General features: G+C 32.4%; 2 protein-coding genes and 3 long non-coding RNA genes across 12 annotated transcripts; 2 read left to right on the top strand and 3 right to left on the bottom strand.

Annotated features, from left to right (window-relative positions):
• Window positions 1–343: 343 nt before the first annotated feature.
• On the bottom strand, window positions 344–3,848 carry LOC107067448 (uncharacterized). The gene is made up of 5 exons (XM_015322979.2): window positions 2,865–3,848; window positions 2,024–2,251; window positions 1,388–1,720; window positions 816–1,058; window positions 344–630 (listed from the first exon to the last, which is right to left on the bottom strand). Exons 1-5 carry the CDS (start codon window positions 3,247–3,249, stop codon window positions 374–376), a joined length of 1,446 nt encoding a protein of 481 aa, XP_015178465.2. The 5' UTR covers window positions 3,250–3,848; the 3' UTR covers window positions 344–373.
• Window positions 3,849–4,110: 262 nt separating this feature from the next.
• Window positions 4,111–6,481, top strand: LOC107067449 (beta-1,4-glucuronyltransferase 1). Of its 2 annotated transcripts, none has more exons than XM_015322980.2 (4): window positions 4,111–4,812; window positions 5,234–5,628; window positions 5,779–5,980; window positions 6,047–6,481. In XM_015322980.2, the coding sequence occupies exons 1-4, from the start codon at window positions 4,237–4,239 to the stop codon at window positions 6,257–6,259; spliced, it is 1,386 nt and encodes a 461-aa protein (XP_015178466.2). In that variant the 5' UTR covers window positions 4,111–4,236; the 3' UTR covers window positions 6,260–6,481. The 2 variants fall into 2 exon arrangements, with proteins under 2 accessions (XP_015178466.2, XP_015178467.2); XM_015322981.2 differs by having other exon boundaries at window positions 4,113–4,812; window positions 5,234–5,622.
• A 45-nt stretch (window positions 6,482–6,526) lies between these two features.
• On the bottom strand, window positions 6,527–7,999 carry LOC107067451 (uncharacterized). Of its 3 annotated transcripts, none has more exons than XR_016178253.1 (4): window positions 7,901–7,999; window positions 7,532–7,815; window positions 7,156–7,328; window positions 6,527–6,616 (listed from the first exon to the last, which is right to left on the bottom strand). It is a non-coding gene; the product is annotated as an uncharacterized LOC107067451 (long non-coding RNA). The 3 variants fall into 3 exon arrangements; XR_016178255.1 differs by having other exon boundaries at window positions 7,532–7,804; window positions 7,901–7,968; XR_016178254.1 differs by lacking the exon at window positions 7,901–7,999 and having other exon boundaries at window positions 7,156–7,377; window positions 7,532–7,704.
• On the top strand, window positions 7,853–12,924 carry LOC107073795 (uncharacterized). Of its 5 annotated transcripts, none has more exons than XR_016178248.1 (11): window positions 7,853–7,867; window positions 7,926–8,212; window positions 8,309–8,462; window positions 8,618–8,854; window positions 8,929–10,508; window positions 10,588–10,674; window positions 10,781–10,869; window positions 10,951–11,027; window positions 11,127–11,621; window positions 12,132–12,179; window positions 12,286–12,924. It is a non-coding gene; the product is annotated as an uncharacterized LOC107073795 (long non-coding RNA). The 5 variants fall into 5 exon arrangements; XR_016178249.1 differs by having other exon boundaries at window positions 10,781–11,027; window positions 12,286–12,390; window positions 12,524–12,924; XR_016178250.1 differs by lacking the exon at window positions 12,132–12,179 and having other exon boundaries at window positions 10,781–11,027; window positions 12,286–12,390; window positions 12,524–12,924.
• LOC149030869 (uncharacterized) lies at window positions 12,407–13,688 on the bottom strand. The gene is made up of 3 exons (XR_016178245.1): window positions 13,123–13,688; window positions 12,765–12,975; window positions 12,407–12,692 (listed from the first exon to the last, which is right to left on the bottom strand). It is a non-coding gene; the product is annotated as an uncharacterized LOC149030869 (long non-coding RNA).
• Window positions 13,689–15,121: the final 1,433 nt, after the last annotated feature.

Genomic DNA, 15,121 nt, shown 5'->3' with positions numbered 1-15,121 from the left:
AGCAATAAAAAAAGCTGAAATGTTATTTATGTTGATCTCTTTTTTTTGATGTGTGTATAAAGTTGATGAGCGCGTAGCTTTGATTATGAGTTTATTGTTAAAGTCAATGTAAAATTTCTTCTAGTAAGCTACTTCTTCTCGAAAATATGATATAGTAACGAAGATTTAATAAATTTGTAAAAGTTAATTCAATATGTTCGTTTATCGATAAATTAAATATCAACTAATTACCCGTGTGCAAGTTTCATGTATAACAATCATTCAATTCTCGAAGAAAAGAGATTTTATACGAATTCTTTTAGAATCACGTAGGATATACTTAGTTTGCAATAGGCTAACCAAGCTTGTTAAAATGTTTTTCTCTCTTTATTGATCAGGCTTCAGTGAGTAAACCATACTTTAGACCGATATTGGTCAAACTCTGAGTAGCCGATACTCTAAGAACGGCGACAGCTACTGCTGCTATAATGACAGCACCTTCCAAATATATCGCATAAAATACACGCACATAACCGCACGTTGTCGAAAGTCCACCGGCTGCTGTGAAATCTAAAGGAAATAAGACGCTCGCTGCCAATGGTCTTGATCTGGCTATGCCGAAACATAAAACCCCGAGGATGTAATAACCACCTGTGTGCATTAGTTATATTAAAAAAAAAAAAAAAAAAAAAAAAAATTCACTTTAAGACGCTTTAATACGTAAAACACGTTATGCATATATCATATATCATTTACTATTGATATTTTATTGACAAGTATTATCAAAAATATTGTTACTAATATAAGTTTAAAAGTTTTTAATATTGTACACTTACCAATACAAAGAAAGGGGACGAATTTGACCCACTTGGGTACTGGTCGTGGGTAACAAGATATTTCTATAGAATCTCGTTGTAAGTCCTTATTGGATATTTTTTTAATTGCATACTCTTGCAGTCGAACTGCTAGTAAAATACCAACGTTCATGATTAAGAGAAAATGCACTGGAATACCAATGGCTGCAAATACGATGGCCGCGGTACGGCCAGGATTCGTGCGAGGAACCGGTGCTCCAAAACCTATCAAAAAATCAATATCTCAAACGACGAGTTAGATGTTTCTTTGTATCTGTGTTCAAATGGTATTTAACGTTTTAACAAGCAAGTTAAACGATAAGTTTTTAAAATAGACGAAAGATTAGCCTTATATTACTTACGTGTCCTTATTTTCTTTCGTGGGAGGTATTTGTTGGGCGATAGGAGGATCAATTAGAAGCATGTATTTATACATATTTGCGAATGAGTAATGAAAAATAAATGGCGTAAATGTTACATTGTTGTCAGGTGAACATCTGACAAGATCACCGATACGATCATTGGACATGATTTAAAAGAAGCTGACAGCTCACCCAGAGTGGTGAGAAGTGATACAGCGAAGAGAAGGCAACCGGGGAAGGTCCAAAGCTGACCACCGTCGTTGGTTTCACCATATCCAGAGTTTACTGCTGCGAGAAGAAGTTGCTCATGTTTTGCAACATATTGACGCACCTTGCCGCTCCATAAGGGTTCCATGTCTTCCTCGTTCTCCGTACGTAATTGACGCAATTCGGTTGCTAAGCCAACAGCAAGGTCTTTCTGCATATCTTTTAACTCTACGACCTGTTCACGTTCGCGTGGACCTTCCGTAGCGCAGAAGGCTGCAGCTCCAGCTATTGCCCATATGCTCAACAACCATACGAGTCCTAAAAACGATTTCAACGCTTGTCGTTTATCTTGACAAATATATGATTTCTATTTCTATTAGGTTAAAATGCACGAAATATAAATATAAATATACTATATACTATATACTAGTTATTAATATTTTTCCTTTTATCTCTGTTTATTCTCTTCTCACCCTCTTCGTGCCTCTTAAAACGATCGATACGCGACAAATAACTGTAAAATATTATTATTCAATAGTTATGCATATACCTTACGTTTATATTGTCTACCGTCATATTCGGACGCATAAAAAGGTGGAACGCATAAAATGATGTTCCTACCGAATTGAGAGAGCAACAGACGTCCCAAAAATCTTAAATGTTTCCAAATGACAGATTTTGGACTGGCAGATGCAGGATCATTTTCGTCGATGGTGTCCTCGAGAGATGGTAAGAATCTTAATCGTAAAGGTATCCTTACTGCCGTTTGTAAAGCAACAGATTTAGTTGTTTTATCGTGATGCACGCTATTTTGTACCCAAGAGGAAGCTTCCCTTGATATGGTCGAAGCTGTGTTCACAGAAAAGATGTTGTTCATGTATTAAATATGTATTATATAGAAGAAAGAACTTTCGATCGAAAAATATTTACGTGAATATTACTATGTGTTCTAAGTTTGCTAAAGTTTACGCTCGATCTTTCATTGCATTTCAATGTTAGAAAATTTCAATTGACACGCGCAGTGCACAGATACAAAAATCAAATCTATACTTTGTGAACTTGGAAAAAACTTGTCAAGATATCGCAAACAAAAGCGAAGCGAATAATGCACCTATGTGTATATATAAGTATACTAGTACAGTTTTCGCGATGATTATCGATTATTTCGACGTAGGAGACGGAGGAAAAGCTATGATATCGTATAATTACATAAACCATTATACATGAAATAAAATGATTTAAACAAATCCGGACTACATTATTAAAAAGAAATGTTCTTTTTTAATCAAAATGTAAAAAGTAAACAGATTTTTGTTTACTTAACAATTTGGACGTTTCAGTATGAAGCACGCGACGAAAATGTTATAAGAATGTAATCTTTCTCGTAATAGCGACCAATTGTAAATATAAGTCTCGAATCGAATTTTATTTGAATATATGGAAAAAAAGTGTCGACACTTACTATCTGCGCAAATAACAACGTCGTCATCGTCGTCGTCGTCATCGTCATCGTCGTTGTTCTTTTCTTCATCTTTATCCTTATCTCGAGGTTCGAGCATTTTTAAGCGAAATTCAGTGGTAACGCGACGTCGGCGCGCCTTCTTCGTAATTGGGTTTCTCTTCGGATGAACAAGGTTTCTTGAGACACGACGATATCCTTTCCCGCGAACAACGGGACTTTTTCTAAATTCCAAATATGAAGGAACATTGCCTGCGACAGTTGCTGCATGTCGTTCTAATTTGCTGCTATGCGTTACCACATCAGACGAGGCGACGTCGTAGACATCACTGACGGACGTTGCGGCGCCACCGAAGATCGGTGGCATTGGAAAGAGGGGAACGTTCATCGACAAAAAAAAAAAAAATATGAAAAGTGATGAACGCGCCGCTAACACGATCCAACTTTTTCGAACACCTGTCGAAAGGTGCTTCTTCTATTCTCCAACGATTAAGTTTGGTTCACTCAATGTTTGGCTCAGGTCCCCAAATTTAAACGATTTCGATCTATTGTATTAATAACAAACTACAATAGAATAATTCTTTTTCTATTAGCTGAAGTAACCATAATATAAATGAACGATGCAAAGCGTCGTAGGGAATTGTTGCTTTAGGTTCATTGATAAACTTCTTTTAAACAGAGTAATGTAATTTTTTAATAAGGAAACTTCCGTTCGTGACGGCGAACGATTCGTTAATAACTACTACTGCTTTTGAATTGACTATTCATTTGATAGTCAATAGAATGTGTATTCTGTGTATTTTCCGCGTAGCATTCAACATACGTGAAAGGGATAGTAACGCGACGATTTTCCTCCCACCCGTTGGCCCACTAAAATTAGAGTAACATACTATTTCGGATCGATGTCGACTGCGTTAAATAACGACGATCGAATTTAACACAGTTTTAACGGCTATCGTTTTAATCTTATTGTTAGTTAATTTAGCAGCTTCGACAACGAAATAAGTAAGTTATATTAAGCTTAACATTTAGTTGTAACATTAATGGCAAAATAAATCAAAGATTATTTAAAAGATGATTAATATAGGAAGTTTTATAATCGTACGATGAACCTTGTCAAAAATAATTTTGTTGCTGCTGCTGTTGCTGCTGCAGCGGCGGCAACGACGGCGGCAACGACGGCGGCAACGACAACACCAACCAAATACGACTGCGCGCCAAACAAATCGATCTGTAAGAACGACTCTACATTTCTACATCTTCGGCATAGGCAGTGAACGCAACGGAGGCTCGATGGACACATCTTTTTCGTAATGATATGGGACGTGTTACGTTCTTTATCGCGATCTCTCTAAACGTGAGATTGTAAAAAGTCATGCGCGGTTCTCCGCGAAGATCGATTATCGTGTGGCTTACTCTAGCGTTCTTCTTACTTTTTGTTTGTCGATTATTGCTTGACCGAGGTTATCGTCTTCATTTATTGTCGATAGAAAACGCAAAGGAACGATCGTATGGAATAAAGAAAAGTCGAGTGCAAACGTTGAATTATCGAGGGGAAGATGTATCAACGGGTGGAACCTCCGCGTATATCGCTGGTGCTTACATGGCCGGTCGGTTATCTGGAAATGAAAGTTCTTGCATCTGGTATTACGGTTTACCGCGTTCTCTTTCATATCCTTCCTCGAAGATAAACTGGACACCAGAGATTGGAGAGAAGAGCCCGTATAGAGTACTTCCGTTTGCTATACGTGGCAAAGACCGAGACCGAGAGGATGCACCGCCGATAACTTTATGCACTCACGCGACAGCCGACCAAGTTTACGGCATCGTCGAACTCGCCCGCAGGTGGGAGGGACCATTGAGCCTGGCCGTTTTCGCGCCCGGTCTCGACGCCGGCCTGGCCGTCGCTCTACTCGATCGTGCTTGTCGATGTGAAACAGCCATGTCCAAGGTTTCCTTTGGTCCTGCCTATCCGCCTTTTTACCTAGTTTCCCATTTTTCCATTTTAACGCCTCCGACCATCTCCTTATCTCTAGTTATCACAAGCACGACTCCCATAGATTATATTCCCAAAGTAGAAGCAATTATCGACAAATAGTATCGACAAATAGTATCGACAAATAGTATCGACAAATAGTATCGACGTCTGGCACTTTCCTTCGTTAGAAATGTCTAACTATCGCGGTGCTACATGATCTATCTGGTATTTATCTCAATACCAATTGAATCGTGCTTTAACAATTTAATCAGATGCAACCCGAACGAATGCACGCAAGTGGTGTCAATTAGCATGCAACTTTAAGTCCAGCTGCGGCCATTGCTCAGTTTTAGAGCGAATAATAATTGACTATTTCACTCTCATTCCTCAATAGGTATCCGTCCATTTAGTATTTCCCGCGGGAAGAGTACCCGCTCTTGGTCGAGCCTATAAAGAAAAAGATGATTGTACCGCTTCGGATCTACAATGGCGAGGAACGGAGACCGAAAGATGGAAGAGCGGTATGACGTATCCTATTAACGTAGCAAGGAATGTGGCTAGAACCTCGGCTAGTACTGCACGCGTTCTCGTATCCGACATTGAACTTTTACCCAGCGAGAGATTAGCCTCCGGATTTGTAGCTATGGTCCATGGTAGACCGCCTAAACTTGGCGTCGTCTTTGTTCTACCTGTATTCGAAATCGATAAGAATGAGCAGCCCCCATCGAATAAAAGAGAACTCCTGTCTGCAGTTAAAGCTGGTCTAGCTGTTTACTTTCATAGGTATAGGTAAAAACGAATAGAGAAACATAAAGTACATTATAGAACAATTATGTATATCATGTCGAATCAAATTGTCAAAAAGAAACTAAACAAGCATATACTTGTATTTCTATCATATTACATGTATGTATGTTACAAAAATATCATTTACCTTAGATTCCTGTGCCCACATTGCCAAAGATTTCCAGGCTTAACCAGGTGGATGGTAAGGACAGACCCAGGAAAAGTCAAACCTCTTATTATTACTCGCAGAGAATATCCCCATCATAGATGGGAGCCTGTCTTCATAGGGATGCGAGAAGATCCTCTTTATACGGAAAATATGTCTTGGGAAGGAAAACAAGATAAAATGGCACAGGTATTTTTAATCATTTTTCAAACAGAATAAACAACAGAGATAAATATATAATAATCGTTTTTACAGATGTTCGAGATGTGTCTCTTAAATTATCGTTTAGTTGTACTCGATGGTGCCTTCTTAGTACATACACCAGGAATTAAGCGTAAACCACAGATTGTCGGGGTAGCGAGAAAAGAATTTTTGAGACCTCATGAAAAAAAAAATGCAAAACTTTACCAACGGGTCGTTAAGAGATTGCTCGCGCAATATCCTACTAATCGTAAATGCACGCAATGATGATTAATATTAAACATTCAAATTATTATTTTCAAAAAGAGTATCAAATTGTAAGGCATATTTTTTAGCCTTGGCGTTACATGCTAATCATAACGTAAAACCGATTTTCATAGTTTCTATTTTTAAGTATTTTATCTTGAATCAATTAGATGAAAACAATTCAAATAATAAATTATTATTCTTACTTTATATAAGGAAGAATTATTTAAAAAAAAAAAACAATACTTACCAAATATATAGTTACAAATCAATCAGCATCATATAAAGTTTTAATCTTTCTGTCCAACGCAATCCTCTTATTTATTTGCACCACTGTATAATGTCTAATACAGATTTAGTATTAGAATTATTCTTCCCCTGAAAATAAAATTGTTTAAACAATCTATATATGTTTGTTTCAACAATCAAAATTATAATAAAAGTGCATTAAAAAAATTTTTTTATGTCTTCTATTTATATATTTTAATAAAAATAATTGTTAAAAAACCTAACAAAATTTCTATTGCTGTTTAAAAGCGCATTATATACTTAAGTACGGTGCTTCGCCTTCTGTATAATTCACCTTCAGACTAGCAAGTTATATTCTACGAAATTCCTTTAATTAAATGTTATTTAAATGAAATTCCGAATGTTGCAAATGTATGCAACGGTTATAATTTTTCTAATAGAGAGAATTTGAGCTTATATCGTTCTAATTTTAACATTTTTTTTAATTCTAATGTAATTATTTTATCGCTCCTACACAGTGATGTGACTTTGAGGGTTAAATTGTCCTGTATTGTAGAAAAAGTGTATTAAAATGCATAAACAATTGTTAATTAATCGTTGAGAATGTTTATTGATGTCTAAAAGCTTGAATTATAAGATCGGAGTACCGTCCTCTTCGAGATTTTCACCTTGCAGACTAACACGTTGTCATCTGTCAGAATTCCTTTATTCAATGCAGTTTATATGACTTTCCGAACACTGCGCATGTGTGCAACTGTAATACACACATCAAAAAGAGTCTTGCATTACCTCGATTCCAAGATCTCTCCTGAACATAGACATTGTCTGTTCATGGATGTCACTATGAACATACAACAATATAACATACCTATTCGTAGGGTAGGGTATTTCTGAAAAGTTCGTAGGGTAGGAGTTGATAATTGATCATACAACAGGGGAGGTAAACTGAAAGTGTCTACTTATTACTATCAAGATTGATAAGAAGAATCCAACAACACTGCAACTATGAAAGATTTTTGAATGCACTATTCTTATTATACTTACATTGGGAAGAAATCATATGCAGTTATATTCTATCAGAAGATTAGCAGAAGGAATGCATCCTAGTTATCACAAATTAGGAAAACAAATGGCTGATACATTATATTATGAAACTCTGTTCTTGTACAAAATTTTTTACCAGGTTTTCTAAACGATAATGGAAAATATTATTTTTCATCGACTGCCAAGAAAAATTTATGTATTTATATAAATTAATATCTTCTTTGCAAAGAATTCCATGTGAATTATTATGAGAATAGAATGCAGCTGCTCTGACTACAAATAATCTAGACAATAATTTGTTTAGAGGCAAAAATAATAAATTTCTTAAAAGAAGAGGTAAATATTATAATACTATTAAAATACACTTACATTTAACATATAAAAATTGATTTAGGTTGCATTTATTTTTTTAATCAATTAATAAAAACATATTGTGGGGTAATCTATATTTAATTACCGACTGGTAAAATGTGTATCGCCATCTATCGGTACTAGATATTACTTCAATGTTCCGACTAGTAAAATGATGCTGCCATCTAGCGGAAGTAAATGTTACTATGTCTTACCGACTAGTAGAATATGTTTCGCCATCTAGACAAAAGACAAAACATCACTAGGATAAAATCAAGATGGCTACCTGTCAATGTACTTTGAATACCGTAAATACCGGCTATGTGCAATGTAAAGTATTTAATTAAAAAAATCCTTAGAGTGATGCAATAATCAAGCGAGAAATATTTTTTATTTATAATAATTCGTTTCAAATTCTTTCTTTAGTGATCGCCAATTCTGGATGATAATAGTTAAATTGGATGTATTGCTGTGGGACAGTGTTATGTCATAACCTAAGAAAAATAATTTTCTTCATTAAATCCGAGAATATAGATGAATTCAAGATGATCTCTTAATCAAATTATTTTAACAAATACTAGTAAGTAAAGTATATATTTTGTTTATACAAAATTCTTCTAATTAATAAAATATATGGATTATTATGTCTTTTAACTTTATGCATTATCTAAACATTTTCTCCCTTTTCCAACTTATTTTGGTATTTATATAAACTACTTTTTTAAATATTTTTAGATCAGCATGCAGATCTATATTTTTAATTCCAATTCAAGAACATTATACATACTCACGAGAAGAAGAATTCATTACACCATTCAATCAATGGAGATATATATTTCATTTTCTTACGGCTAACGATTAGAAGATTTGGATTGATTATGTCATCCGAACAAGAGTTTTATTCTATAATATTATGTAAATAGAATGCAGCTGCAGTAACAAAGAATAATCAAGACAAGAATGTGTCAAAAGGTAAGCATTGCAATCTTGCATTTGTAAAAAACAAACCTATATCAAACTGATTGATAAACTGATTCATTTAACAGGATAGGTAAATAATTTGACTAGAAATGCCTACTCATTATTATCAAGATTGATAAGAAGAATCCAACAATACTGCAACTAACATTATTATATTAAACACTTATATGTCTATTTTGCACCCCACAATAATACACATGCACATACACAAAAAAGGATTTCTTGTATAAACTGTTGTGCTGCGACTTATCATCGTCGACTGTATCGACATATAATTTTATATAAATGAACGGGGTGATTAATTGGATCAAAGAAAATGTAAAATCAGAAAGGAATTTGCCTCGACTGTGTCTTTTATGTTAGATCATCATCATCATCAGCAGCATCATCATTAATATATACTCTATATATACACATACATATTTCAATTCTCTTGCGTGACCATAAGAGTATAATTTCATGGAAAATTAATTATTATATTACAAAATATTTCGATGCATGTACAATTATATGTAGTAGTAGTAATTCATGTTACAGTAATCGACTTTTATTAACTGAACAACAAAAGAAAGTGACATATTTATGAATTATTTTTAAAAGATTACATAAACACACTTGCAAAATAAATATTGTTTCAGATAATAAAAGTATTATTATTATTATTATTATTATTATTATTATTATTATTATTATTATTATAATTAATTTTGTGGTTACGGATTAATGATAAAAAAACATTTCTTATTATTTGAATTTTCGCGGGCAACATATTGCTGAGGAAAAAATCAAGATGGCTGCCGTGTCGTGTACTACCACGTGCACTATTAAATATTTAATTAAAGAAATGCAATAGTGATGCAATCATAATCAAAAGAATAATATTTTGTATTTAGAATAATTCTTTTCATATTCTCTTCTCTTTTTAGTGATTAGTGATTGCCAATTCTGGATGAAAATAGTTACAAATGGGATGTATTGGTGTGTGGTACAATAGTATTACGTCATAACCAAAGGAAAATAATTTTCTTTATTAAATCCGAGTATATATAGATGAATTCAGGATGTTCTCATTATATCAATTTATTTTAACAAATATTAGTTACTACTAAGGTACATCTATATGTATTTTGTTATACGAAATTTTACTAATTATTAAAATATATGTGTGGATTAGTTTGTCTCTTAACTTTATGCATTATCTAAACATTTCTGTCCCTTTTCTTAGCAAAACAACTTTACATGCAATTCCATCACACCAACTTTCCACGCACACCAATGACACCATTCAAAAGGAGAGAATCCACACGATCATGAGGGTTTTTCTTTAACCATCACTTCAACTTTCCACGCAATCCTATGACTCCATCCATAACCAAATATCCCATACAGTCATGAGGGATTTTTTAACCATCACTTCAATTCTGCACGCAATTCCAGTTTAATGCACTCTGTGTTCTTCTTATCATACTTGTATTGCGAGAAAACAATATGTATATAGTGTGTAATATTTTATCAAAAGAAGACGAGAAGAAATGTATATCTTAGTTATCATTACAAGATATATGGAAAAACCACGTGGCAAATACATTATATTACCGACATTCAATTTAAGTCAAAATATTTTATCAAGTTTTATGTACACACGGTAATAGAAAATATTACTTTTTTTCCATTGGCTGATAATAAAAATTGATGTATTTGTTAATTAATATCTTCTTTTGCAGGGAATTTCATTTCATTATTATTATGGAAAAAGAATATGCAGCTGTTATTATTGAAAAAACTAATCTCAACTAAAAATATGTAAAGAGGTAAATATTATAAAATTATTCAAATACATTTATTTGTGGTTATCATATAGTATAAATGCCTGGTATTTTATTAACTTTTTAATCAATTAATAAAAATGTTTATTAGGAAATTATTATCATTTATCACCAACTGGTAAAGAGAATATGTATCGCCATCTAGCAGCGGTACTAGCTATTACTTCATTGTACCGACTGGTAAAATTATGCTGTTATCATCAAATGATGGAAATATTTAATTCACTTACCGACAAGTATACAATATGTTTCTTCATCTAGACGAAAGAAAATACATCGCGCTTGGACACAATCAAAATGGCCGCCTGCCATGTCGTTGTAAAGCCACGTGCAATAAAGTTAAGTATTTAATTACAAAAAATGCAATAGTGATGCAAAAATTAAGTGAATAATATTGTTTTTATTTACAATAATAATTCAGTGTTTCTTTTTTTTAGTGATTAGTGATCAGCAATTCAGCTTAAGAAGAAAACCATTGGATTTGATGTGTGATATCTTGTGAAGAAAAAAAACCATTGGACTTGATGTGTGATATCTTGTGAAGGAAAAAAAAACATTGGACTTGATGTTAGATATCAATGCTTAAGAAGAAAACCATTGGATTTGTGTTTGTGATTTAAAAAAAGAAGACCATTATACTTATTATTATTATTATTATTATTATTATGTTAAGTTAAAAGGAATATCATTGTACTTACTATTATTATGTACATGTAAAAAGAATATTATTGCACTCTCTACAGGTGGACAGGTCGACAGAAATAGTATACCATTGCACTTTAAAGGTTACTTGTCGACTTACAAAGTATACCATTGCACACTTTAGGTTACTTTGTATTACCACGTTTTGTGTCAAATTTTATTTCTTTTTTATAACCTATCCCTTCATCCAAGCCATTGAAATTTTCCTTTTAAAAAATCAACCCTTTCATGTAAGTATTATTTATTGTAAATGTTACAAGTTAAGAAACTTATATGTTTTTTTTTGTCGTATAAGGTATTTTTTTTTTTTTATTTTTTTTTATAATTCATGAACATTTTAATAGAAATATTTTAGTAGACAATTGAATTCATTATTAACATATATACATTTTAGCAGATTAAAGTAATATTTTTGAAATAGAAAGTTTAAAATACCATTGAATTTAAAGTTATGTTAAGTGAAATAGAAAATCATTGCAGTTGTGGTTATGTCACTGTTTATACTTGCACTAGAAGCAAACCATATATAGAGTAGTAATATTTTATGAAAAGAATATTAGATAGAAGAAATGTTTCCTAGTTATCACAAATTAAGAAAAGAAATGGATAATTACATTCTAATGTTTGCAGTTCTTACTATATGTACTAAATTTATTAATGTAGACTTATTTTATTGGGAATAGACTAAGAGCATAAAAATGTATATATTTGTATGAATTCATTTGTGTTTTTTTTTGTAGAAATACCATCATGTATTTTATAATGAAAATAGGATGTTGTTTAAAGAAGTAAGTATTATAATATTGGTTAAAATACATTTATTTTTGTGATATAAAACGTGAGTTAATATAATATAATTAATTTTGTATAAGTTTACATAAATTTTTACTTTAGTTACCGACTGGTAGAGAGAATATGTATCGCCATCTAGACGACGAAAGAAAACACATCTCTAGGACAAATTCAAGATGGCTACCTGCTGTCACATTGTGCTTTTGTGTAAAGTATTGTGTAGTAAAGTGTAAAGTATTTAATTAACAAAATTTCTTACAGTGATGCAATCATAATTAAGTGAATAATATTGTTTTTATTTATAATAATTCTTTTCTTATTCTCTTCTCTTTTTTTGCAGTGATCACCAATTCAGCTTAAGAAGAAACCCATTGGACTTGATGTTTGATATCTTGTGAAGAAAAAAAAACCATTGGACTTGACGTTTGATATTTCCTTAAGAAGAAATCCATTTAACTTGATGTTAGATATCTGCTTAAGAAGAAAACCATTGGATTTGTGTTTGTGATCTACAAAAGAAAACCATTGTACTTATTATTATTAGTATTATGTTAACTTAAGAAGAATATCATTGTACTTACTATTATTATGTAAATGTAAAAAGAATATTATTGCACTGTACAGGTGGACAGGTCGACAGGAAAAGTATACCATTGCACTTTAAAGAAGGTTACTTGTCGACTTACAAAGTATACCATTGCACACTTGAGGTTACTTTGGATTACCACGTTTTGTGTCAAATTTTATTTCTTTTTTGTCACCTATCCTATCATCCAAGCCATTGAAATTTTCCTTTAATGAAATCAACCATTATATGTAATTATTAATTATTGAAAAATTTAATTATGAAACAAATTTATGTGTTTTTTGTCGTATAAGGAATTTTTTTTTAATGCATGAACATTTTAATAGAGAATTGAATTTATTATAAACACAAACCTTTTAGCATATTAAATAATTATGTAATAACCACGTGAGTTGTACATATAATGAACGGAACGTGTTAATTTAATAAGCATTGCACTAAAGGTTATGTAAAAAGTTAAATAGAAAACCATTGCACTTGAGAGAGAGGTTATATGTAATTAAAATAGCACAAATCATTTCACTAAGTATGGATATGTTAGCATAAGAAAAATACCACTTTACTTGTAGACATATATGTGTAATAACGTATAATGAAAATTATTAATTTTTTTAAGAGGCTATATCACGTTAGAAAGATAAAATTGGCACGTCTCGTGGTTATGTTACTTTCAAGAAGAAATAAATCATTGCACATGATAATAGATTGTTATTATATTATAATAAGTAGACGACCACAGCACATTAGTTTATAAAAGATTTTAAACAACAACAACAATAACCACAATATTTAAACTTGTGTATATAATAACGTAGAATAAAATAAATAGTAAAAGGCAATGTTATTTTAAAGTAAAGTAATGGATGTCATGCGAGATTGACAAGAGGGAGAAGCCATTACAACTTGATGTATGTCAGCTGTACAGTTCATTTGCATATATAATTACGAGATGGCGTCTTGAACTCGGTAGCGTTGGGATAGCCGATTTAGTATAAAGGGAGGTGCAAAGCGCATGGATTTCAACGCATCGGGGTGCGACCCCGACTCTGCAGAGGCAGAGTACCCCTGTGGCTGCGCTCAGGAGCAGGTTGCAATACACGCTTAGGCCTGAGCGTTGTATTCAGCTTGCTCCTGAGAATGACAGCCTTTGGAAAATGGGATGATGAGGAGTAGTAGTAGTAGTTGCATGTAGTAGTAGCTTGAAATAGTAGTAGTAGTAGTAGAAGAATGAAATAGTAGTAGTAGTAGAAGTATGAAATAGTAGAAGCATGAAATAATAGTAGTAGTAGTAGTAGTAAAGAATTAGAATAAGAAAATTGGGGGTCTTCTAGTATTAGAGGGGGCCTGGTCTCTAGTTAATGGGGTGGCAATCAATCGTGAGGCCGTGCCTGTAGCCGATTTTACAGGTCAAGGTCATCGAAGGTCAAGGACATCAAGGGCAAGGTCGCGCGCGAGTTTCATTCTTTATGTGGGTCAAGGTCACGCGCGAGGGTTCGTTCATTATGTGTGTGTGCGCGTTTTAATATTCACGCGCGCGAGGGTTAAGTCAGTATGTGTGTATCAATTTATTTATTTATTTTTTTTTTTTATTGGGTTTATTAGGAGTTTGTGTGTTTATGTTTTTTTTTGGGTGTAGTTAGAATTTGTGTATATGTTTTTTTGTGGGTTTTTAAGAGTTTGTGTATATGTTTTTTTGGGTATTTTAAAAGTTTGTGTATATGTTTTTTGGGTATTTTAAAAGTTTGTGTATATGTTTTTTTGGGTTTTTTAAGAGTTTGTGTATATGTTTTTTTTGGGTTTTTTCAGAGTTTGTGTATATGTTTTTTTGGGTATTTTAAAAGTTTGTGTATATGTTTTTTTGGGTATTTTAAAAGTTTGTGTATATGTTTTTTTGGGTATTTTAAAAGTTTGTGTATATGTTTTTTTGGGTATTTTAAGAGTTTGTGTATATGTTTTTTTGGGTATTTTAAAAGTTTGTGTATATGTTTTTTTGGGTATTTTAAAAGTTTGTGTATATGTTTTTTTGGGTATTTTAAAAGTTTGTGTATATGTTTTTTGGGTATTTTAAAGTTTGTGTATATGTTTTTTTGTGGGTTTTTAAGAGTTTGTGTATATGTTTTTTTGGGTTTTTTCAGAGTTTGTGTATATGTTTTTTTGGGTTTTTTCAGAGTTTGTGTATATGTTTTTTTGGGTTTTTTCAAAGTTTGTGTATATGTTTTTTTGGGTATTTTAAGAGTTTGTGTATATGTTTTTTGGGTATTTTAAAAGTTTGTGTATATGTTTTTTGAGTTTTTTAAGAGTTTGTGTATATGTTTTTTTGGGTTTTTTCAGAGTTTGTGTATATGTTTTTTT

Source organism: Polistes dominula, unplaced genomic scaffold (assembly GCF_049000335.1).
Source record: "Polistes dominula isolate Pdom_NZ unplaced genomic scaffold, Pdom_raw_medaka contig_20, whole genome shotgun sequence".
In the NCBI taxonomy this organism is placed as follows: Eukaryota; Metazoa; Arthropoda; class Insecta; order Hymenoptera; family Vespidae; genus Polistes; species Polistes dominula.
The sequence above is the reverse complement of the archived record's forward strand: the minus strand, read 5'-3'. Positions and strand labels throughout refer to the sequence as shown.

Bases quoted from the DNA above. Each gene is read 5' to 3' on its own strand.
- LOC107067448 (XM_015322979.2), bottom strand. From the start codon at position 3,249: ATGAACGTTCCCCTCTTTCCAATGCCACCGATCTTCGGTGGCGCCGCA. The intron at 1,059-1,387 runs GTGAGCTGTCAG...ATTTTTTGATAG, and splicing joins ATCACTTCTCACCACTCTGG to GTTTTGGAGCACCGGTTCCT. The intron at 631-815 runs GTAAGTGTACAA...TAATGCACACAG, and splicing joins CGTCCCCTTTCTTTGTATTG to GTGGTTATTACATCCTCGGG.
- LOC107067449 (XM_015322980.2), top strand. From the start codon at position 4,237: ATGCGCGGTTCTCCGCGAAGATCGATTATCGTGTGGCTTACTCTAGCG. The intron at 5,629-5,778 runs GTAAAAACGAAT...CATTTACCTTAG, and splicing joins GTTTACTTTCATAGGTATAG to ATTCCTGTGCCCACATTGCC. The intron at 5,981-6,046 runs GTATTTTTAATC...TCGTTTTTACAG, and splicing joins AACAAGATAAAATGGCACAG to ATGTTCGAGATGTGTCTCTT.